Below are 25,746 nucleotides of genomic sequence, written 5' to 3' on the forward strand. Positions count from 1 at the left end.
GTGTGTTATTTCATAATTTCCAGTTGCAAGGAGCTTGTTCTTCAGGAGCTGCATTGATAACACAGCAAATAAAGGAACTTCTGTCACTTCTGGCATTTCAGGAAACAATAGTTTTATCAGCTGGAGGGAAGATGAGTGTACCATCCTTGAATTTTAATTTGCTTTAAAGTACAGTGATTTTGGTGTTATAAACTTAGTGTTATTTTGTACTGAGATAAGTTTCAGTGGAGATTTGTTTTAAATGATAGTTAAAACAAAAAACATAGAAAAACTCCACCATAAAGAATTTATAATAGTAATAAAGCTTTACATTTTGGAAGTTCCCATATGTAAGCTGATTGAATTTTTAGATGCTGTAGTTTGAGATTGGCAGGCACTTTTGGAGATCATCTAAATTAACCTTCTGCTTCATGCAGGGCCAGCTGAGATTGGGTTGGGTTATTCCCCACCTGGAATTCTCTGTACAATTCTGGTGCCCCTAGCATAAAAATGAACATGGCACTGAGCAGAGCTGGACAGGGGAGAAGCATCACCCCCTTCCCCTGCCAGCATGACTCTTCCATGATCAGCCCAGGATACCCTTGGCCTTGCTTGTCCAAAGCTCCCCAATTATATTACCTTAAAATTGATGCAGTTCATTGGACTGTCAGTGAGTTAAAAGAAGATATTGGGAAACGCTGATTAAATGGCTTACGTGTGCTGATGGAGTCTCATCAGCTGTGATAATTCAGTAGGTACTCCCACTGTGGTGGGTAGCTCAGTGAAAACAGCTGTGTGGCACAAGCCAAAAAGAGCCCTGTATTAGATTCTATTAAGAATAATAATAAACCTTGTTAATTTTAAAGAGAAAAAAAATGGAATATTTTCCTTGAATATGACACACAAGTAGTTTTTAATTTGGCCGCTACAATGAATGAGCTCTGTGATATATCAAATTGTATTCAAGAATGATTTTGGACTTTTAATAAATCCATCTCCCTGCACAGGATCAGATGGATAAACTCCTCCAGGTTCCTTGCACACAGTATCCTATAGGGTCTTTGCAAAAATCACTTTTAAAACAGCATCTTCTTTGTGCTGCTTTCCTTTCCATATTATTGAAAGTTTGTTTAAACTTAATCTGATGGGGAAACCATGCCTGAGTAGGGAAGGGCCATCTGTTATCTAGATAAGGGATCTCTGTTGTTTTCCTGGAATGGAGGAAACATTTATAGAGCAAAATAAAAACGGCAGCCCCACAAGGATTCTGAGCAGATGGAAATGGCCCAGAGGTCTTTGCAGGATTTCCAGGATATGTTGATGGAAGCTGTAAGTAAAGGTGAGATCACACTGTGTGCTTTCTGCCCCAGAGCACTCCACTTCAACAGAGGCATGGAGTTTACCTTTCTGTCACAGTTTTTGCTTATTTGTGCATTTTTTCTTTTAAGCTTTCAGTTCAGTGCTAACAAAAATAATCAAAACTCCCGATCAAGTACAGAATCAGGCTTTTTATAAATACCACTATTTCTGTTTCCTGTGGCTCCTATTGAACATGGAAGTTGGGGCCTCTGAAGCGTGGAGGAGAAGACGAGCCCACTGTCTGCCACAGCTGGGGTGTGGCCAAGCGGATGTTTTAGTTTTAGTGCTGTGAAGCACTTTTTAACCTCAGCAGACAAAGCAAATCCTCCAGTGTGAGCTACAGAAAGACTTTGCCCCTCGCAGTGCCTGCGGTGAGTGATGTGTTCGTGCTTCCCCATTTACAGAGCTCGGCGGTGACGCAGCGCATCAGCCCGTGCTCCACGCTGACCAGCAGCACGGCCTCGCCGCCAGCCAGCAGCCCCTGCTCCACGCTGCCCCCGGCCAGCGCCAGTGGCACCGCCAAGGACAGCACCTATGGGGCCAAGGACTGCGCCTACGGGGCCGTCACCAGCCCCACATCCACGCTGGAGAGCAGAGACAGTGGCATCATCGGTGAGTGCCAGGCCATGCTCTTCGTCTTCCTCTTCCTTCCATGATCCCCTCCCCCCTCCCCTCCCCCTCCTCCTCATCTCCCTTCTCCAAGCTGAACAACCCCTGCTCTCCCAGCCTCACTCCTGAACAGAGGGATTTCAGGCATGTCATCAACTTAATGACCTCCTCTGAACTTATTCCAGCTGTTTCATGTCCCTTGGGGACCCCAGAGTTGAATGCAATACTCTATTTAGATAATATTATCTATCTGTGTTTGCTAATTAGGGAGATGGTTTTGCATTATTCAGGTTAATACTTACTGCAAGTGACCAAGGTGATCTCTACCCCTCCATCTTCCATTCCTCATAGGTAAAAGTATGTAGTAGTTGGGGACTATTGGGATATATGAGGTTGATAACTTTGCATCAATTAATTTACTTTTGGAACTTGCTTAAGTGGTGCAAGAGAAAGCCTTGGGCCGGAGCTGAACTAAATTATCACAAATTTCAGTGCATTTCTGTAGGTGCTGTAGCAGGTTTTTCATTTGAGTGATCTGGGGGTTGCAGGTGTAAAGAATCTGGAGAAAATAACATACACAGATTAATTCTGTTCAGTAACTCTACAGGCACAGTGGAAAACATTAATGTTTGTATGACATCAGACAGGATGGTGGTCGCTTGGGTGTCTTTGCCACATGTTCTAGGTTGAGTATTTCTCCAGCTTAAGAAGATCTTATTTTGCCAACAATTTACGTAGCATAAAAAAAAAAAAAAAAAAAAAAGGCAGGTTGATAATTTAGGGAGGTTAGTTGCACTAGTGGTTAACATTTTGCTTGGCTGATCAGGGAATTTGGGCTTAGTTCAGCTCTTGGATGCCACAGCAACCCTTGCAGCACTTCTGCGTGCGTGATCTTAAAATGCAAATGGGTGAGCTATTCTGAGCTGTGTGCCAAAGTAGGTTAATGAATCCTGGGAAAAGTCACTGCAGGATCCCACCCCCTCACTTCCCTGTTCACTGTATCACATCAGAGCTGCACCTTCTCCCACATCCCACTCCAAAGCTGGGCTGGGCTGGAGGGGTCACAGTGAGTACAAGTGGATGTTTGATCCCAGTTGGGTCCTGCCTCTGCCCAAGCTGTCAGTCAGTTCTGAGAGCTGAGCAAAGGTTGAAAGGATTAAAAAAAGTGACAAGGTCCAGATCTTCAAATTCAGATATTCTTTATTTGTAGAAGAAAAGCAATGGGGAATGGGGGAGGTGAGCCAAGAGGAAAGGTAGGAGCAAGTCAGCCCTTTCTCCTGGATGCCATGGAATCCTTTCCCTGTAAAACAGAATGGCTGGTGAAAATCCTCACCTAACTGTAACCTGTGAATAGCTTCCAGGATTTTTTGGCTCTCACTATGTAAAAGCAGCCAACTGTTAGTGTTCAAAAATCTGCTACTGAAAAGAAAACTGGTCAAAGAATCATGTGCTGCCCCGGGGGATCTTTGCACCTCACAGCCCCTCCACTGTGGGCTTGGAAGCTTTGCTGCTGGAATGCAGCAGAGTGCAGGAAAACCTCCACCAGTCTTAGCAATTGTTTGAAATAACCAACAAACTTTTCTTGCCAGTATACAAAGCTTATCCAAGTGATGTTCAAGCAGCACTTTATGTCATTAGCATCAGTCTCCTAAGGAATGTCTGTTTTCCATGTGGCACTTCCTGTAGAAGTGTGTTCCTACACCCCAAGTTGAAACCAAAGTTTCTAAACTGAAGCTTTGCTGAGCTGTTCTGTCTCACAGTGTTTGCAGGGGGTTAGACTCAGGAGGTGGGAGGGTCTCTCTCTGTTGCGGTGCTCTTTTACCCAGACCCTGCATTTCTAGCCTAAGTAGCAGTCAGGATAGAGCCCTGCAAGGCAGTCATCCCATTTGTCATCCCATTGTTTATCCCATTCCTCATCCCGTTCCTCATCCTGCTTGTCAGCTGGTGCAGCAGGGAATTCAGATCTAGCACAGAACAGATTTAGGGTCAGGTGATGATAATGTTGAGGTATTTTTTATTTAGCTTTAAGACCTTCTGCATGATACCATGATTTATAAGGCTCCCAGGCCTGACATAGAAATGGCTTTACTTGTTTAATCTCTGTCTATTTGCGGGATTGTTTATATGAATTAAGCCAGTGATTTTCATTTTTTTTTTCTCCTGCTTGAGACCATTGTTGAAAGAGAAGTTAAACATGCAGGAAGTGGTGTGAAGCCTGAAGCCTTGATCAGGATAGACCTCAGGGATTTGGTTTGGGTCTTTTTGCATGGAGATGCCGTAAGCTCACTGCCTGGTGGTGTCCAGGAGAGGATAACATTCTAAAGGTGTGCCAGGGTTGTTGGGGCACAGACTGCGTGTGGCTGCCCGAGGCTGCCGCCTTCCCTTGGGGACCGTTAGGACTTAGGCTTTCTGCCTGCCAGATTTTCCTGTTTGGCAGCTGGAGCGGTCTGGGGTGATGTGGTTATATTTAGGTGTATCCTTCTGTGGCTGAGTTTATGGAGGCTTATGTAGATTAGGGTAAAAATTTATTTCACTCCTTGCCAACTTGTATGTGTTAGCTGGGACATCTCTAATGGAATGAGGCAAGTGGTGCTGAAATGAAATGAGGTTAATTCAGGCTGAGAGTGTAGCTCGCTGCAGTGCAGCATATGAGAGCTCATTGTTTTGCTGCAGTTATTTCTTTAAATTAACAAAATCCCTGTTTCTTACTTGAGGCACTGTAAATCTTTACATGTAATTAATGTTGGTCATTGTCACGTGGGACCTAGAAAAACTGCTTCTCCCACAGTTGCAGCTGGAAGGTGAATGTAAAAGTTGACATTTTCCAGACATGGTCTTTGTCTCGAGGCGAATTGGATGGGATGGTAAAAATTCCCTCGTGTGTTTGGCTAGAGACACATTTAGTTGAAAATTTCCCAGGGCATAGGCAAGCTTGCAACTAAATGCGAAATAATATTTGTGATACAAAAACTGTAAATATGCAAAACTGTCTTGAGAAGCATCATGCTGTCTGTAGTGGTGAGGTGTTGTTTTGGGGGGGCTGCTGCTGCTTTAGTACAGCTCTGTTATTTACCCGGAGAAATAAAAATGTTTCACCCATGTTATTTGCAGAAAGTTCAGATCAGAACTTCTGTTTCCAAGGGAAACAAGCCACATTGGAAAAGGAAAGTTAGACAGAGGAAACACAGGAGTAAAACTTGAGTAGTCAAAGCAGGGGGGGGATTGTGAAGTGACTTCAGCACTTCTGGAGTGTGTTCCCTCCTAGCACCACAGTCCACGTGCCTGCAAAGCTGCTTGAAGCTGGTGCAGGTGTTGCTGGTGCTGTGGGTGGGTTGGGATCATGGGGACAGAGATTCAGGAAATACCAGGGAAAAGCTGCAGACGGGATTGTGGATGGGCACCACGCTGCCTGCGCACCCATCCATGGGGCTTTCCACGGGATATCATTCATTCTGTGTTTTCCAGCAGTCAGATGGTCTGGGTGCCTTGAATTCTGTCTGTGCTCACATTAAATAGCGTGCGACTGCTCTAGTGGAGACTGGAGATCCAGCTATGGATCTATAAATACATAGATCTGTATGCACACTTGTCTGTATTTGTGTCCCTGTGGTGTTACTTCGGTGCTGTAGAGAACCTCAGCTGTTTGTGCATGTCAGGTTTCTCCTGTTCCCTGTGTGACTCACACACTGTCCCAATCCTTCTCCATCCCTGCAGGGTCTCCTTTGCTCCCAGCAGCTGCCAGCACACGCTGTGGTTGGTGTGATCTGATGGAGCAGGGCCCAGGCATGCCAAGATTCTGATTTTTTTTCACCAGGGTTGTGCTTTTTTGTCTGAATTAAGCAGTTGAAGAGCCTCAAGGGTTCTGTCTTGTAGCCTTGCATGCCAGTGAGTTCCTGCCCTGGGACCCCCAGCATGTCCCATTTGTGCCCTGATGCACTGGGTCCCTTGGAGACTGGGATTGAGAGATTTGTCTCTCTGCAGATGGCTTAAGGCAAAAGTTCCTGCTCTTTGATAGATTTGAGTTCATCAGTTTATCTCTTCCCAGTTTAAAGCATGCTGTCAGTTCAAAGGTTGCATTTTTTTAGCTTTTGATTAATGAGGTGTCCTTGTGTTTAAAAATCATAGAGTTATAGAGTGGTTGGTGTTGGAAGGGACCTTTAAAGACCAGCTAATTACTGTCCCCTTGCACTGTCCCCAGATACCACATCCACATGTTTGTGAATGTTTCCAGTGGTGGTGGATCCATCACTGGCCTGGACAGCCTGTTCAGGACTTCACCATCCTTTCAATGAAGAAATTTTCTCTAATATCCAACCTTCACCCTCCTCGGTGCAACTTGAGGTTGTCTCCTCTCATCCTGTCAGAAAGGAATGGAATGGGAATGGGATGGGATAGAAATGGAATGGAATGGAATGGAATGGAATGGAATGGAATGGAATGGAATGGAATGGAATGGAATGGAATGGAATGGAATGGAATGGAGTATTTCAGTGTGAAGGGACCTACAATGATCACCTGATCCACATCCCTGACCATTTCAGAGCTGCCCAAATCTTTACACTTTCATTGCATTTATTTGCCACCTCAGCATTCACAGCTTTTCTCACCTGAATATCACTTTGCATCTTAGTAGTTGCAGGTAATGAAAATTTTCTGAAATTATCTTTCAGAAATATGCTTTCTCCAGTTGTCACTGTGGAGGTGTATCATCTGAGCAGCTGTGGGGGTCACACTATGGGAGGTGTATTCTGTGTCACTTCATGTTGCTGACTCACAGCTAACCTGATGCTTTTGCTTTTTAACTAAAGTTAAAATTATTTTGGTTTATAATAGCTCCTAGAAGAGATTAAATCCATAGAGCCATCAGTTCAGCATGTGTAGCAGCATTTAGATCATCCAAGGCTGTTCAGCAGGTAAATTAATCCACAGGGAACAGTCCTAAATACCTGATTCAATGACGAGTTTGCACATAAAACAGCTTTAGTGTAAACTAGATAAAATTATATTTAAAATGAACACAAATTGTTGATTAGAAAAAGAGGCAGCAGGACTTACTAGCTCTTTTTTTTTTGTTGTTATTTCACTTAGAGAAACTTATTTTGACACATGGTTATTTTGTTTTTCCTCGGTTTGATATGTTGGAAGATGACTGATGTCAGCTGCTGATTAGTTTCTGCAAAGACTAATTAGACACATACTGAGATAGACTTCTAAAATTAATGGATTCTAATGGATCAATGGGTTTTTTTTCTGTGAATAAAAACATGGCATGCCTTGCTGTGCAAACCTAGTCTTTGAAATGGGGTTTTTTATAGAGAATGATTTCAAACACATTTCTTAGACAATATGAGGGAACAAGAGAAGTGTATGAACAGTGAAAGTGTGTGAAACTAATTTTCTTATCCTAAATCATAAATATGTTTACCTGACAACAAGCATATGTATAAATGCCAGTTCTTAGCAGTTGCATGCGTTGGTTTTAAATTCCAAAATAAGTTGCAAGGAACTAAATTTTGGAACATTTGATGGGGTGCAAAGATACTGAGCCCACTCCCTAGAAAGAAATCCAGTACTGACAAAGCCACAGAAAGAGGGGGTGAAGATTGAAGCTGTTGTGGAGTCTGTTAGGATGGATAAAGAACAGCTTTCCCAGAGAAGCTGTGGCTTCCACTATCCCAGGTTGCTCCTGCCCTGTTCCTGGAAGTGTCCAAGGCCAGGTTGGGATGGGGCTTGGAGCAGCTTGGAATAGTAGAAAGTGTCCCTGCCCATGCAGGGGGTGGGACTGGGTGGTCTCTAAAGTCCTTTCCAACCCAAACCATTCTGTGTTTCTCTAACAGACTCAGATAAGCTGAGTGACCATTGGGACCTTGTCTCAGTGACTGAGATTATGACATTGAATGAATATATTGGGGACTAAAGATGAGAGGCGAGTCAATACCCTAAGGGAATTACAGCCAGGGGCTAATACAAATGTGGAGAACATGAGAATGTTCTGGATCAATTGAGTGTTGTCACTTCCCAGTAGGAAAGTCAATATAACAACAATCCTCATCTGTGAAATGAAATAATATAGGGGAAACTGAGTGGATTACAGTTAAAGCTTCATGAAAACTGTCAGTCAAATGAGGTAAGAGATTCAGCTTCTGAACCAAACTAACCCTTGGGAGCTGGTTGTTCAGGCAGGTCAGTGGAGGCTTCTCAGTGTCAGACCTTGCAAGACCTTGCAAACATTTCCTGGAAATGGAAAGGTAGAAACTGTGATGCATATTGAAAGACATGAGGAGCCATGGTAATCTTTCGTCCTAAATAATTCCTGTTCTTTCTGGAATGGTGTATTTGAATATAATGCAGCACAGAATTTTTAATACTCTTTGTAATTACAAATGGCTTTTAAGGGTATGAGCCAAAACATTAGAGCTTAAATGTTCTTTTAGAAGTCATAAGTATAAACACTGTCATTAAACTAAAATCCATAATCTCTGATCTATGTGGATGTGGAAAATATGATGAAGATCATTTTTGGCTCTCGCATGGCTCAGCTAAGCATTGAGCAGCGTGTGTTCAAGCCATTCCTGCTTTGTTACTCATTTTGTTTATTTATTCTTCCTTCAAGCTACATTGACAAGTTACTCTGAAAATGTGGAACGTACTAAATATGGAGGGGAAAACAGCAAGGAACTTGGATCTGGAGGAAACCTGAAGCAGTGGCAATCCCAGAAATCCAGCATGGACTCCTGCCTGTACCGCGTGGACGAGAACATGTCAGCCTCCACCTACAGCCTCAACAAAATCCCTGAGAGGAACCTGGAGACGGTCCTGTCCCAGTCAGTGCAGTCAATCCCTCTTTACCTTATGCCACGGCCAAATTCGGTAGCAGGTAAGAAATTCATGTTTGTGCCTTTAGGTCAGAGCCAGACAAAGCACACAGATGCCACAGCCCTTCTTGTGTTTCCTTATCCAAGAAGAGCTCTCCTTCCTGGAGTCATCATCCTTAAGAATGACAAAAATTGTTTTTTTATTTGATTTATTGGTTCTAAATGGAAAATTCTCTTTTCTTATGGTGGTTAATGGTTATTTCAGCAGTTTATGGTCCCTTTTTTACAAGATTGTACAACAAGATTACAGGAGAATACATTTAAAAAGAAAAAAACCAGATTCTTTATTGTCATTAGAATGAAATGTCTTGGATTTAAGGTGCCCAGACATCATAGCCATTTCTACTATTTCAAAGCATTCATTGCAAGTAGAATCAAGTGGTTGATGTTCTCTGAAGAGCTTAAGCGCTCTGGAGTTAAGAGAATGGTGGTACTTTCTGTCTACAGAAGATTTGCTCTGGATCCCATCTCTCCTGGTGGACTGTGTCCCAAACATCTCACATCTCACAGCACCTGCCATTTGCTAGTGAATGACGTTTTTTGTCTTGGCATAAAATCAACATTATTTTAATTTAAATTCACATCTGCTCTTTGAAACATTTCTAAATGGTGCTGTGCCATACCTTATTGATGTCTTTTACCAGCCTGCTGAGCGTTCCCCTGAAGCTGGTAACAGCAGGGCAGAAAAAAAGTGATGGGATTAGAAATATTAAAGCTCTGCTGCAAAGCTGCTTGCCTGGAATTACTTCCCATTCCTTTATTGTCCCATATTTTTTTCTTGCTGGGTAACTTCTCTGGAGTAAAACGTGTTGTCTGTGTGTCTGTGTAGACATGTGGAGAAATTCACACTTTGACTTCTGAGTCCTGGCAGACGCTGCTCCAGAAAACCCAGAGACGATTCTGAGAGATACTCCAAAGAGCCTGGGATATTCTCTGTTAAATCAGCATCCCTTGGTGAACCAGGCTGCATTGCATAACTGGATTAGTTTTCCTTTTTAATCCCACTTTGGCCAGTCACAGACCTAAAGCGATGTAGAAATGAGATTTACAGATGATGAAGTACAAGCCCAGAGCAAAGAGATGCAGTAGATAACCTGAGATTTCAGACTGGAGAGAGAGGATAGAAAAAAACTTGAAAACAATGCTTACATGGCCTGCTTGCATTAATAATTCCTTATAAATGACACTGTGCAGACAGCTTTCAAAGCAAACAGAGTAGGCTGGGCACCATAAATTTAAATACATGTTTGTTGATTTAATTGTCTTTGGAAGTTATTGACTTGCTTGGTGCACTTTGAGGCAAATACTATTTCAAGAGAAAACCATCTATCCAGTAAAGTTCAGGAACAACTTTTCCTTCTGGATATTTTTTAGTTGAAATTTTGCTGCTTTGAAGTACTACGTCAGCTAACACAGTTCATGTCCCTAGTTTAATCGTGGAAGTAACTATGATGAGAATTCAAGATTTGGCTTAATGTTTTATTATCAAATTATCACATATCAGCTCCTATATGCTTATGGTACCAGAAGATTATGGGGTTTAGGTAACGGGTTTATATGGGTGGTTCTCCCCTAATAGTTTAACCTCATTATCTTTGTGCCTGAATGATGAGAGGGGGAAACCAAGTGTAGTTTCAGGGTTGATTTAAGTCTCTCTGCAAATGTGACATTGCTCAAAGAGTTAATGCTGAGCTGCCAATTCCATGTCCTTGCTCCAGCGACACACGTTGGGTGACCACTTGATAAACCAGATTAGTTGACTAATCCAACTGAAAATTAACCCACCAGAAAATAGGTATATTAATTTTGAGCCTCAAGGTCATCAGTGTGGAGACAGTGTAGCTGGGAGTGGGCAAAAAGCTGCCTTTCTTTTAGTGATATTCCATGGTATTACACATTTTAAGGTCGTCATGAATTCACAGCTTTGCTCTAAAACAGACTTACTGTTTTTCAAATGCAGTTGAATTTGTATACAGTCTGTTCTTGGGGAGCAAAGCATAGCACCACATACCTGCTGGCTTTTTTTCCCTCCTTTTTTTCTTTTTGGCTTTTTTTTTAAGGTTCTCCCTAAGTATCTTCCAAAACAGCACAAAAATACCAATTTTTATAGCAGCTTACAAAGTGCAGTCACTGAATGTATTGTGTCCCTGCTGTCACTTAGTAGTTTACAACTGGGAGCAGTTCTTACAAGATGTTCTTCCAAGTGAGGGGGGTGAGGCCCTGGCACAGGGTGCCTGGAGATGCTGCGGCTGCCCCTGGATCTCTGGAAGCGTCCGAGGCTGGGCTGGACATGGCTTGGACCACCTTGGGATGGTGGGAGGTGTCCCTGCCCACGGCAGGGGATGGGATTGGATGGGCTTTAAGGTACTTTTCAACCCAGACTATTCCATGATTTTGCAGTTAATCTCATCTTGCACTTTGTTGCATAACGTAAATGCCAAAATGGGATGGTAGATTTGGAAGAGTACATCTGGGTCGTGGTAAATCTCTGAGATTCAAGCATTACCACTCACGTGGCACTTTTTAGAAGCCCAGTTGTGGAAGCAGTGGGAGCACATCTTGCACACCAGCTCGTCATGGTTAGCAGTGCTGAATTACTTACTCTGTGTAGTAACTTCTTTGCTTTTGCCAATGTACTTCTTTGCTTTCTCGTGGCAGCCACCAGCTCAGCACATCTGGAGGATCTGGCTTACCTGGATGAGCAGAGGCACACTCCCCTGCGCACGTCGCTGCGGATGCCGCGGCAGAGCGTGGCCAGCGCCCGGGCGCAGCAGGACCTGCGAGGTAGGGGCACAGCGGGGGTGTCTGCGTGGGGAACCTGGGCAGAAGCCACTTCATCCATGTCCACATGAAAACCAGAATCCCAGGGTGGTTCAGGTTGAAAAGGACCTTAAAGCTCATCCAGTTCCGAGCCTGCCATGGGCTGGGACACCTTCCTCTATCCCAGGACACTCCAGGCCCCAGTGTCCAATCTGGCCTTGGGCACTTCCAGGGATCCAGGGGCAGCCACAGCTGCTCCGGACATCCTGTCCTCTGTGCCTACCCTGACAGGGAACAATTCCTTCCCAATACCTCATCCAACCCTGCCCTCTGGCCATTCCCTTCAGGCCCTTACCCAAAGTCCCTCTCCTGCTCTTTTGGAGCCTTTTTAGGCACTGAAAGGCTGCAGTAAGGTCATTCCAGAGCCTTCTCTTGTCTCTTCTCCAGGATGAATACCCCCAGCTTTCAGCTGGTCTCCTTGGGCTTAAGACTTTGATAAGTTAATAAAAATGAGAAATTTTATTGACTGCTACCATTTTTTCTTATTTTTTTGATCAAGGCCAGGGATTGCAGTTCCTTGTTGCATTCTGTGATGTGCCAGTGGGGAAGGAGCCCAGTGCAGTGATGGGGCCACCAGCTGCCCGTCAGCGCTTGTAGGGATGCTCACAATGCTTGTATTCAGGCAGCTCTTTGACTTCTAAAAAGCCTTTTGAGAGGGGAAATTTTTGTGGTTCTTTGTGGCAAATTCCACAGAAAAGACGTTAGCAGTGAGAGGAGGGGCCAGGGCTGACATTTTAGTGTTTTGCTTATTCCCAGGCAGCTCCAGCTCGATTTGCTCCATGTCCTTGGGATTTCAGCCCACCCTTCAACTTACATCCCTCCTTTAACCTGAGCTCAATCTTCCACCACGTGCTTAAGCTGTCACTATGACAGTCCCGAGTCTGCAGCACACCACCAGGCTAATGGTTCAGCCCTGTAATTTTTTGTTGCACAGATGAGTAAATGGCTGAAAAAGCTCATTTGGGATATTTTCAGGTTGTTTCTGTGCCATGAGACTGGTTTATTCTCCCCTGTGCAGAGAAGAGGGGTTTCTTTTGGCCGTACCTGGAAATTTCCTGTTGTTTAGAGGGGTTTTTTTTGAGCCCACCATCTTAGAGGAGCTGGAAGGCACAGACTGGGTTTTCACCCAACATGCTTGACCTGGTACAGCCTGGCTGGGCTTTGTACCAAACACATGAGCCCCCAAAGAGAGGGTTTGTGAGCTTTGAATGGCAGTCTGTAATGAAATCCTCCTGGCTGCTGTGGCAGTTCTAGAAGTGCATTAGCAGGCAGTGAGTGAAGAAATCAAAGTTTGACAGACCAAATTTCCATATGTTCAGAGGCAGCAGCTTGCCAAGGCTGTGTAATTTGCAGTGATTGCATCCAAAACATTCAACTTTATTGTAGGAACAGAATCAAATTGTTTTCCAGACACACTTGTAAAACCCTTGTAGCACTACATATTTTCCTTTTGCGTTTTCGGTTTTCCACCCCCTTTTTGTGACATGATAATAGCAGCAGTGTTTCAATTTTCAAAAATTTGTTTCTGATCCTACCAGAGGTGCTGTGCTGTTTTTAGAAAGAGAGGTATGAAGAAAATGTGAAAAAGCAAACCTATCACCATTTGGAAGTATCTTTGTGTTGTTGCATATGCAAGGGGGGGGTTCTTCCCTGAAATGCTGCATTTTGCAGCTATTGCTGTGAAATTGCATCAATCTGGGCTGTTACAAACAGCAGTTCTTTGTTGCAGCTGGAAGTCCTAAACTTGTGTTTAACTTTAATATCTCTAGTCTTGGCAGTGGGCTGAAATAGTGAGGATATTCCTGGCCCTGTGCTGGGGGACACATTACAGCCCACTATCTGTTCCCAGTGTTCCAAAATCCCAGTGAGAGAGACTAAATAGGGGATTGTCTCTGCTGTTTTTTGTTAAATCAATTACTTTAAGCAGGGGAGCAATAGAGGAATCCCAACAGCGTGTGTGTGACAACGATTATGCTGGTGATGGGTTTTTAATAGGATGGAGAAAGCAGTTTTTGCATTCCTTATTTTCATCCCTGGGGATTTGAGGCTGTTCAGGTTGCTGTAATCCAAGGCACAAGCTGACGGCTGTGATGTATTGTGGGTTTTCTTCTCCAAAAAGCAAATGTCAGCAGTGCTGCAGGATGAGAAGAACCAAGATATTTGGATGAGGTTTGGGATGGAGGAGAGGATAGTTCCCACTCCCCCAATATATTGTGGATATATGTATATATGATATATATGTGTGCGTATATATATATATATATATATACATGTATATGCCATGTGTGATATGGCAGTGGTATGCTTTCCTTTAGTTGTTTCTATAATTTTCAAGGGATTTTCCTCACAGTATGTGTTTAATACTGTTGTCTTGTGGGTAAGAGAGTTTCACGTGCTTCTTAGAAACACTAAAAAATAGTTCAGCCTTTTCAGGCACAGAGGCCTGGGGAAAAAAGGAACTGGTTTCATCCCCATGGATGTAGATGTTTAAGATGACACTTGAAAGAGTCAAAGACTCATTAAGGTTTGAAATGCATCCTGTAAGTTCATCAAATCCAACCATTCCCCCAGCACTGCTTAAGACCATCACTGACGCGTGTCCACAAGTGCCACATCCTTATAAATCCCTCCAAGGGGTGGGGATTCCCTGGGCACAATTGCCCTGGGCAGCCTGTGCCAGCCCTTTAAAGTGAAGAAATTTTCTCTACTATCCAAAAGTTGCAGTCTAAAGCAAGTAATAGAAATAAACTCAGACATTTGCTTAGTTTAAAATAATACACCCAGATCTGGGTTGCTTGAATTGAAATTTTCAGCCACAGGAAAGAGCCTGGCTGCAGTGTGGGCAGCGGTGGGCAGTGTTTCATTTCAGCATTTTGATTTGTTGCTTGGGCTCTACAGAAATTGCACAGTATTTCATCAGCACCAGCACACATGGTCTGTTGGGGAGGTATTTCTTGCTCTTCTTGATAATTTACTGTGCTTTAAAACATTGTTTATCATTGTGAGAAGATGTTTTAACTGCCAAACATGCTGTCAGCAATCTGGTTTAACTTACTTCAGAAGAATTGAAATTTCTTCGAGTGAACTAACATGTGTAGGTGCTGAGATTGTAGTGGGCTCATTGGATTGAACAGGTGAACACACATTTTGTATCTCTATGTTGAACCATCAGTCCTGTCTCCCAGGAGCACTGTACAGAGTGCAGCATTTTGCCCAGGGCCTTTAACTGTGGTAGATTTAAGAAGAAAATCAATTTCTCCACATACAATTTTCCCCAGCTCTAAGCTACTCCCTGTAAAATCCTCAATGCCTTTGGTGGAAAATACTGTGGATGAGACAGATGCTTTCACAACAAAGCTGTGGGTGATACAGAATTGTGTTTTCTTTCACCTTTCGTGATGGAGAGAGTTCTGTGTGAGATGAACATCCATTTCCAAACTCTGCTTTCCCCTCTGGCGTGGATGTTGACATTCTTCCCCCTGTCTCCCTCTCCAGTGCGCTTTGCGCCCTACAGACCCCCTGACATCTCCCTGAAGCCGCTGCTCTTCGAGGTGCCCAGCATCACCACCGAGTCCGTGTTCGTGGGCCGGGACTGGGTGTTCCACGAGATCGACGCGCAGCTGCAGAGCTCCAACGCCAGTGTCAACCGCGGCGTGGTGATCGTGGGGAACATCGGCTTCGGCAAAACCGCCATCATCTCCAGGCTGGTGGCGCTCAGCTGCCACGGCACCAGGATGAGGCAGATTGCTTCAGACAGCCCCCACGCCTCTCCAAAACGTAAGGGCAGCAGCATGTGGGTCTCCAAAACTCAGAGAGCTTTTAGGTCAGCTTTTAGAGTGGTCTTGGCTGAAATAACCCCATTTCTCTTCAGGCCCAAGAAATCAGCGTAATCTCTGTTGTAAAGCAAAGGAAGGACCCTTGAGAAATATGTCATAGAAGCCCTGAATGGTTTGGGTTGGAAAGGACTTAAAGGATTGTATCGTTCCAATCCCCTGCCATAGGCAGGGACACCTTCCACTATCCCAGGTTGCTTCAAGCCTCATCCAGCCTGGCCCTGGACACTTCCAGAGATGGAGCAGCGACAGCTTCCCTGGGCAACCTGTACTAGGGTCTCCCCACCCTCACATGGAACAATTTCTTCCTAATATCTCATCTAAATCTACCTTCCTTCAGCTTGAGGCCATTCCCTCTTGTCCTATCACTCCATGCCCTTGTGTAAAGTCTCTCCAGCTCTCCTAGAGTCCCTCTAGGTACTGCTACAGGCAGCTTTTATACTGCTCCTGTTTCAAAGCTGCTTTTTGAAGAGTCAGAGTAGTCTGTCTCTGACTTGTCCGTCTTAGAAACATCACAGATTTTTATCTGACTGGGAAAACTCCAATTTTAGAATCATAGAATCACAGAATGGTTTGGGTTTGAGGGGACCTTTAAAGGTCATGTAGTCCAGTCCTTCTGCTCATGACATCTCCAGCCAGATCAAGCGGCCAGTATTCTGTGATTATGAATCCATGCCAGGGCATTCTTCTTCCCATATGGATTGTTTATCTCATTGAATCATGGGATAAATATTCCATGCAGGTCACGAGCCCATGTAGGCTCAGGACCGAAGAGGGCTCTACCTCCTCCAGTCCCATCCAGTTCCCATCACTGCACTCTGGCAGGTTTGCAGGTGGAGATGACAACATTTTAAAATCACTCAGCTCTCAGTGAGTAAGACAGGACTAAAAATACTGAGTTAGGTACCTAAAGGTATCTTTAAGGATGTAGGTCACTGTATCTCAGTGAAGCTGTAGTTAAATCTGTTTACTGAAATGCTGTGCTCTTGCCCTATTGGAAGAGCTGAAATGTCACTGAGGTTGGCGTGCTGAACAGTGTCACTTGTCAGAGCAAAATGAACAATGTGTAGTGAAAGGCAGGGCTTGTTTATGCATTGTAACTGCAACTCTGCAGTGCACCAGTTGCAAGTGTGTGCCCCGAGTCTGCTTAGAGTGGTGGTGGACATTAAAGAGAAGACTGCGCTTAACTCCTGGACTAAAAGCTGGATTTCTCACATGAGGTGCCCTGCACCCTTTGTCCACATTTGATGAAGATCCTTGGTCCCACCTAACATATTTTTTAGTTCACTCTGGTGTGTCCATGGAGTTCAAAGTTGAATGATTCCTCAGTGTTAGTTATTAGGATGGAAACCTTCAGAATCAATAATTAGTTTGACTTGATTTCCAAGAGAGATCACAAGTACTAATCTAGCTAGAGAAGATAATAATTATTCTGCAAGATCCTTGTGGATCCCCTTCCAATTCGGGATATTTTGTGATTAATCTTTGATTTTGTGATAAGTTTCTTTGTCATTTCTTTTTCCACATGCTGGAAAAAAATCTATTATACTTATTAAATCTATACTAATTAATACATGTTAATGAGGTGGTCTGACCACTGTGGCAATTGTACAACCACCTAATTAAACTGGCTTCAGTAGAGCCTCAGAGTTCTAATTCCTCTGTCAGAAAATTAATACAGGTGACAGTGGTGTTATGCTCAGAATCAAGAACATGCCTCATTCTAACACATTCAGAGTTTAATTATGGAGGCAGCAGTCATACTCCTCTGTTGTTTGCCATTAAATGGGTCATTGTTTGCATGATTATTTCCAGCCAAGCTCAGGGATGCACTGCAGCAGTCCAGTCAATAGAATCCTCTGCCAGCACAGACTGCACTTCAGAGTGGTGTGTTGTTCTTAAAATAATCAATAATTAGACATCACCAAGTGCTGCATGTTGTGGTGTCATTTGAAAATCTTCCATATGAGTAGTTAGGAGTGAAAATAAAAATCATTTGGGGATGTTATCCACAAAGGCCAGGTGGATGAGCTTCTTTAGCAATCTGCGGGTAAAGCAAATTTCTGCTTTACCAGGTGAAAGAAGCAGCTAAAATGCACTAGAATACAGTTAAACCTACCAGAGATGATTCCAGGATAATTTATTATTTGCTTGCAAGTCTTTTCCAGATCCTTGTGCTGCTCCTGCTCCTCTCCCCCAATTAAATTAATGGGTTTCAGATGGCTGTATTAGCTGGGGCGCTTCGTTTATTTATGTTAGAAAATAGGCCTGTAATTCAGAAAAATTGTCTGTCTGTGCTGAAGGAGGACTTGGAACCAAATTAACCAGCAATTGTTCATAACAAGGGAAGATCTGTTGGCAGAAGTGCAGAGCAGGAAAGCTCTGCATTCACATCCACCCATCCTGAAGGCAGAGCCTGCCAGAGGGCCCAGTTCGCTCCATTATTGCCATTATTTTAAAGTCAGTGAAATTACAGTGGGGAAGATGAATAAGACAAGCTCAAGGCTTTTTCTTAGTGGTCCTTTCCTGCCTCCAAAAGAAGTTTCTTGAGAAGCCTCTGGCCTGGAAATCCCTGAAATCCCAACCAGAGTATTTGTGAGAAATATTTTAACTGCCACGCATCGGGAACAGCAGCTGCCTGGTTTGTGATAGTAACGTTAGTGCTTGTCCTGACCTCTTTCCTTGGACAGATATAGATGCCAACCGAGAACTGCCCCTGGCCCAGGCGCCCTCTGCCCACCCGTCCATCACCAGCGGGAGCTGCCCGGGGACGCCGGAGATGCGGCGGCGGCAGGAGGAGGCCATGCGCAGATTGGCCTCACAGGTACGGGGACACCCAGCTCGGGGTCTCCTGGGCCTTGGGAAAGTGTCAGTTCTAGTGGGGCTCCTGGGAAGTTCTCCAGCTTGATGTCACTTGGAAAATCCGTGCATTCAAGTGGTCACTTGGGGAGCCTCGAGGGAGACTTCTGGAAGGAGTTTTATTACCCAGGAAAATTTATTTCTCTAAAATGAAGTTCCCACCACATCAAATACACTCCCCTGTTACTCTGAGGGTTTGTCTTTCACAGCCACCCTACTTTCTCATGACAAATGTTAGGATATGACACAATTACTGAAATAATTGTGGTTTTTCTGCGGCATTGAGAGCAAAATTGCTCAGTGTTTGAGCAGTGTTTTGTTTGAAAAAAGCAGATACTGTACTTGGGGAAGACACTTAGTTGAGTGTTAATGCTGTGTGTGCACTTGGGAATTTTTCAGAAAATTCTCCGGAGTAGACCATAGCCTTTGGAACAATACACAAATTACTTGCTGTTATGGCAGGAGTGGTTTGTATAGAACATATGGAACACTGTCACTTATGGACATGAGATGTACAGCTTAAATTTTATTGTATTACTGAGATTTAACCCCAGTTCTGTAGTGGTGTAGCCATTCTAATTGCTTTGAAATCCAAGGAGTTTGCTCTTGCTCCTCTTCTACCTTTTGGGAGGATGGGAGCAGTTAATGCTTTCCTGTCACCTGTTCCCACTTTGAAGAGGAAAATACCAAGAAAAGTCTCTGTTCTAAGTTATTACCAGGACATGTTTTGCTTGGCTTTTTGTGCCAGATACTGTATTGCCCTGTCTGCTTTCCTGCTGCACCCAGATGGCCAGGCAGGGAGCATGTGCTGCGTAAATAAATACTGAGATTTGATACTCTCCTCTTCCACATGGTGTTCTTGAAAGGAATGCAATGCCTAGGTCTGGTTTTGTTCAGGATGCATTAGTTATTGTATTCCTTGCAAATCTGAAGCTCTGCAAACTACCAGAAAGGGCAGTAAAGTGTGCTATCTCTGCTGAAAAGACCTCATCTATCACTTCCCCTGAGAGCTTAAGTCATCCAGCTGGGTATGTAAATGATAAATGGATGCCATTTTACCTTCGCTTTCCTCCTGGAAAAGGTAAGAAATAGGGCTCTTTCAGACCCTGTGTCATATTCATGACATATCACTCACTGAAGCTTTTTTGGCATCTCTGCTCACTGGAGAAAGAGCTAAAAACAATCGTTATAGCCAAAATTAAAGTAAAAATAGGTTGTTATACCTTGGCTGCAGACTCTTTAGGAAAGGTTTTAAGATCCTGCTCATCCTTTAGCCGAATTTTTTTTTGTAGAATAAATCCAGTGTGTTGCTGTCAGAACACAACAGCTGAGGTTGGGAGACATGCTGCCCATAGTGCCTGCAGCAGGATTACCCACTGGGAGCAAGATCATTAATCTCCCAGTAAATCTTCACTACTGTAAATGGAGGCAGATTCCAGAAATAACAGTCCCCAGCTTTCAGACATCAGGCTTTGATGAACGGATCAATGCCAAGGCTGATGAGTTGACCTTAGAGCACGTGGAATGGCTTCTTATGCCTGAATCGCTGACACAGCACATGGAACTTACAAAAAGCTCCATCGTGTTCAGTAAACAGTTCCTGGGATGACTCAGAGCAGCGGCACGGCTTGATTCAGCACTCGGAGGCCTTGGGTCTGTTCCCAGCATTGCTGTTACCCTTTTTGGGATCCTTGGAGACCAGCATCTCATCTGGCTCACTCCCATTCCCTGGCTAGCAAAGGAAAAGTGATCCCCCCCTGCAGGTAACAGTCCTCAGCTGATGCTGGAGGGGACATAAGCAGGTGGTAGTCATTTATTATTTAGGGAAAGTGGGTGACTTCCAGGTGTGTTGGATGAAGACATGCATTGAAATGAAGCACAGGCTTAAATTCTCACTCAAAGTTTCATTTCCTGCCCTGAAGGGAAATTGTTCTGAAAAAATAGGAGGTATTTTGTTTTGTTCAATTTTGTAATTAATTTTTTTGAGCTCCCTATTCCTGTTTATTCTTTGGCATAAACAGCAGTTTGGTTTATTGCATCAAAACCTTTTCCAGAAGGGCTGTGCAGCACACTACAAACAGTGAGTTTGATGGATTATCAAGCCTGAGGAAGAAAAATAAGGACAAATAAAATGGTTAAGGGTGTTTGTCAAACTGATAGCTAGGAGTCACATGCGTAGTGCACTCGTAGTAGCCTCCTGGGTAGCACAACTCAGCATCACCACTGAGGAATTCCTGCTGTCAGCAGCAGAATTGATTTGGAAAGAGCTGTGTCATGTGATGTCCTCCTTGATAAAACAAACATTCCCTGTCCTACGACAGCTGTGGGGTTTGAAATCTCTGAGTGATGCTGGGGGGAAAGACATTACTGACCTGGCAACAGAATTGGAAATCTGTTAAAATAACAGCATGGAGCTCTTCACTGTGCGTGCAGTCGCCTCCTTCAGAAACTCCATCACACGTGTGTCTTGCCTTTGAGGCATCATGAGAATTTTGAGGCTTTGAAGATGCTGAACTCTTAACTGAGGAAAACCACTGAATGGCTAGTAGACAGTAGTAAAACTAGTTGGGTAAAGTAATTCAGCTTCTAAATCTGAATGTCTGATGCCACATTCTCCAACAGGCGTTCGTGGGGACAGTTTAGGAAAAACCTTCATATAGGAAAGCTAAAGGCTGTCCAAAGTCTAACACAAAAAAGAAAAGAGAAAAAATCAAGGCTGGAATGTCCTTTAGTGCTGGAGGAGGGGGAGAGGAACAGCATATGCCTGTGTCAGTAGCTGTGGAATAAAAAAAGAGTTGCTGATGGTCTCCTTAAACAGGCTTTGTCCAGCTGGCTGAAGGAAAAAGTGCCAAAGGAAGGGAGGAACCCTTCGGTCAATCTGGATGGAAAAGAATTTCTTGGACGTGTGTGTTTTATAGTCACGTTTACACTAAAGTCAGAATTGAAGTACAGAAGAAAGTGATGACAGTGATGGACAACCACAATTGTCAGGGTTATTTTAAGAGCTAGATGAACCATAAGTGAGGAGCTGGATGAAGCTGTGTGCAGATGTTCCATCTCTGCCTGCACTGAGCAGAGCAGGATGTTCTTAGACTGGGCTGAGGTCACTGTGCTGGAGAAATGCAGATCATTACCAAAACAGATTAATCAATATACAAATAATCTTAGGTAACGGCTGGCACAGGTTCCAGAATGCTGGTGGGAAGCTCGTTGTCCTCTCACCCACTCCCTTCCCTCTGAAAATGTCACTTATCCCAATATTCAGAAGTTGTGTGTCTGTGATGACAGAAATGAAAGGTGAACAAGCAGTTGCTGTTCCTCCTCTGAATTACTCAGGGTTGTACTTTTCTGCCTGGTTTTTCTACAGTCAGTTCTTGGAGGCAAAGTTTGCATTTAGCTCTTAATGTCAGAGATGAACAAATCATTAATTTTAGAACTAAGTAACTGCTGACTGGCAAGCAGGAGCTCGACTTGGTCCTGCCATGCTGACCTTCCATTTTCCCTGAAGGTCTATCCTTTACTCACAGAGGATTTTTAATGGATTGGCTACCCAGTTTTAACTAACCCATTGAACAGCTTTATTCTTTGGGTTTTTCGATGCTGTGTGGTGGCTTGTGGTAGCAGCACTTAAACAAATGGACCCGAAACCCAGTTCAGCTGCACTAATGGGTTGTATCCTGTGCAGAGCAGCTGGTGGAGGAGCTGCACATCCATTGCATTAGTGCATTTTGCTGATGCTAAACGCAGCTGGTAGCTCCAGAGGCTCTTCTCCCCGTCCTCCAGGCCATATCCTAAGCATCACTAACATCGCTGCAGGCATATAAAAAGAGAGTGCTCATACCTTACACAGAGGTGGAGGGATTCATTGCTGCTGAGCCTTGATGCCCTGGGCCACTAATGAGTTCCAGAGAGCATTTACCAGCATACTCAGCTATGTAAAAGTAATGAGCATTCCAAATAAACTGGGTCACCACATGCCACATACTGGGTCACAGTCATGTGCAGTGCTGATGGCCATTTCCTTTATCACAGCCAGTGCAGTGGTGTAGTGGCAGGTCAAAGTGTTACACTGCATTTATTTGAAGCTATTTTGTATGAATCAAAAAAAAAAAATCTTACTAAAGGTTAAAATACAGTGCAAGAAGCCCTTCAGGAGCACTGGAGGGAGTGGCTAGGAGCCACAAGTAGTTGATTGCTGTGAGCTCAGGAGTCTGGGAGGTTGGTCCAAGGGGGGTTGGTTGTCCTTGCACGACACGCTTCCAGAAGGAAGCCAAGACAAACCACAAAGGAGGTGTGATGGCAAAGGAATGCTGCCTAAGTGGAGTAGATTCTATTTCAGAAGCAGTGCTGGAGAACTGCTTAAAATTGGCCTGTGCTAGTAATTAAAAATAACCTATTTCCCTTGAGCCATCTCCAGATCTCCCACTCCTTTGATGTTCGTGCTGTCCTTCCAGCCTTTCTCCCTGTTACTGTCATCTTCTCCCTCTCCTGCCATATCACTTGTTCCCCTTCTCTTTCTTTTCTTTTCCTCCCTCACAGTTCAGTCCATTCTCACCCCCCTCTGTATGTGATGACTGATACACAATCTCTTCTGTGTCTCATTTTTTCCCTCTCCTTTGCCCTCTCAGCCTCTTTCTCCTGTTCCATTCATGTGGCTCTTGCCCGCTCATCCGCCAGTGTTTTCCATTATCCTTGGAATAGCTGTTTTGCTTTTAACCTCCTTCATGCAGCAGCTGTTTCCCTCGGACAGAAGGAAGGTGAAGGTTACATGAGGCTGGATGAAGACAGAATTGGGAAGTGATTGTGCAAAAAAGGAAGAGTAAGAATGAGTAGTGTTGGAAGGGTTGGGAGAACGGACTCCTGAAGACCTGGGTTAAACACCTCGAGAGAATACAAATAATGTCTTCATCATTCTGTTTTGGCAGTTACAAAGATGAAGTTTATATCATTTCAGAGTAAATGAGTGTTCTGGGGCTCCTTGACTCCACTTTAGGAAGAAATCGGGTCATGTTGGCCATGGTCTGTTCACTGTGCTCTCTGTCCCCACATCTGGTGTTCCTCAAGTCCTGTATCACATAATTAATGTTTAGAAATATGAGCTACCAAGAAGCTCATGATAAATGTGCTGCTTTAGTGTGTAGCCAGCTGGACTCTGCACATCATTTTAGGAGAGGGGTGCTCCTTGGAAGTAAAATACTCATCATACAAATGTGAACTATTTTGCAGCTCCTTTTCAAGCAAGAAAGGAAACTAAGCAATTTTTAACTTTAGACATTTGATATTTAATACAAAAACCATAACACCTTGGTTTCTCAGTATGGAATCACTCAACTCCGTTCTCAGCCCTCGCGAAAATTACGAGCAGGTACTTTGAGCACTCGACTGGATGTAGGTGCTACTTTTCCCATCCTTTGTTGTAATCCATGTCTTGCTTTAGGGTTCCTTATAGGCCTTGTGTGCTTTGCAATCCAGTGATTTGAATTTAGTCAAACTTTAAAACAAGGAAATCATTTCACAAACCTGATGGATGAAACAAAGGTTTAAAAGTTTTGGAGATCTAATTTGGTGTTTATAGCATTTAGTGCAATGGGATAACAAAGTTCAAATTGAAACTACAGTTAGAAAAATTATGTCTTAAATTGAATCAGACACAAATAACAATTTGTTGAACGCAACATCCAGGTGTGCCCATATTTTTGTAACCACATGATATTCCGTGGTGATTTCATTTATTGTACATAAAATGAAATGTTTAACTCGGAGATTTGTGTATGATAAGACAGTTGGAATTTGGTCAAGCATTATTTATTGAAGCTTTTATTTAGAGAGAGCACACCTTATCCAGTTTAAAGTTAATTTCCAGAGTATACAAGGGGGTTTTTTGTTTGTTTGTTTTTTGGCTTATCCAGTCAAGAAAAAGGAGGAGAGATCAAAATCACCTCAGAATCACAACTAGAACAGAGAGTGATCATGTCAGGTGCTGAGCGAAGTCTGGATGTGGTATCCCATATCTTAGAAGAGAATCCTTAGCAGTGAAGCTGGTAATCCATCCCTCTGCCTGGAAAAATTGACCTCGAACAATTAATGAAGTATTTAAGGTGAAATAATTGGAAAGGGACCTTTCCCAGAGCATTACTGGCACTCAACAAGTACACCGTAGAAAAAACAGTTTGAACCTGTTTGGGGTGACTTCCATCCACACCAGCCCTTGGCCATCCTGGAGGCTCTTGCATTCACTTCTTATATAAAGCTTTTCTCATTCTGAAGGGTGGAACAAGATTGGAAACTTGAAAAGTTTTACAGTGTGAGAAAACTGCTTCCCACCCAGCTCCATCTAAGTGAGGAGCCTGATTCCCAGCCCGATCTCCAGCACCAGGCTCCACTCACAGCATTTGTTTTTGGCAGCCTCTCTGTGATTTGAAGATAGAGAAAATGTCACAGAGAATAAATAACATCAAGACGAAATTCTGGCTTAGGTTGCATTTTCTGAGAACGTCATTCTGCCTTTGCTTTGGTTGACTTCCCAGAATCTTCCTTGCTTACTGCTTTAGCTTCAGATCCACCCATTAAGCATTCTGTTTATCCTACTGCTTATAAGGCTTTGTTGATACATCAGTAAATCGAGCACAAGGATGAGAAATGATGGAATCATAGAATTGTTAAGGTTTGAAAATGTGCCCATGGCTTTGGACATGATGAAGGCTTCCTGTCTCTCCATCTGCAATACCTATCCCTTGGATTGCAGGATACTGCAGGGTGGCCAGGGCAGTGAAGGTACCAAGGAATGAACACATCAGGCTGTGGGGTCCTCACCCATTGCTAGTTTAGCACTGGCTTTTAATTTTCAATATGAAATTACCAATGGAGTATAATGCAATAATTTCCTTTCCCAGTCAAAACAAAGTGTGACACATGCAGCGATGAGAAAGCTGGGCTGTAGTTTCAAGTATCAAGCCCTAATACATGTATTTAAGTTTTAATGGATACCTCCAAATTCCTTACAGATTTTTTCCTACCAGCCAGTAAAAATATAATGAATTCCCTTAGAGAACAGCACTACATAATTATAAAGGTAATGATTTCTTTTCATCAGTCGTATTTATCTGGGGATTATAACTTGTGCATTTCACAGAATGAAGTTTGTAAGTTGCAATTCCTCGATATCAGGTTCCACTAACAGAAATTACTCTGATTTCCTACGCAATTGGTGTGTAGACACAAAAATAGAAGTCTGTTTTATTGAGAGGCCAATTAATTTCTTCCAGGAATCTGAAGAGTCATGTCATGGAAAACAGGTCGTGCGTAATACTCTTGAGAGGAATGGCCACCATCAGATTTTGGGACACACATGTAATTACAACACAATTAATTTCAGCCCCTTCCCATTCATTACAGTTGGACTTGATGATCTT

The 25,746-nt window shown here is 43.5% G+C and overlaps 1 protein-coding gene across 9 annotated transcripts in view; it reads left to right on the forward strand.

The window, feature by feature from the left end:
- The window catches only part of TANC2 (tetratricopeptide repeat, ankyrin repeat and coiled-coil containing 2), a 151,485-nt gene that overhangs the window by 82,547 nt on the left and 43,192 nt on the right, over positions 1-25,746 (forward strand). For all 9 annotated transcript variants that reach the window (XM_063403620.1, XM_063403621.1, XM_063403623.1 and 6 more), the window contains 5 exons: positions 1,743-1,950; positions 8,561-8,824; positions 11,481-11,606; positions 15,138-15,419; positions 18,166-18,299. In XM_063403620.1, the coding sequence (XP_063259690.1) occupies positions 1,743-1,950; positions 8,561-8,824; positions 11,481-11,606; positions 15,138-15,419; positions 18,166-18,299 (1,014 nt within the window). The remainder of the gene's footprint in view (positions 1-1,742; positions 1,951-8,560; positions 8,825-11,480; positions 11,607-15,137; positions 15,420-18,165; positions 18,300-25,746) is intronic.

Source organism: Prinia subflava, chromosome 8 (genome assembly GCF_021018805.1).
Source record: "Prinia subflava isolate CZ2003 ecotype Zambia chromosome 8, Cam_Psub_1.2, whole genome shotgun sequence".
In the NCBI taxonomy this organism is placed as follows: Eukaryota; Metazoa; Chordata; class Aves; order Passeriformes; family Cisticolidae; genus Prinia; species Prinia subflava.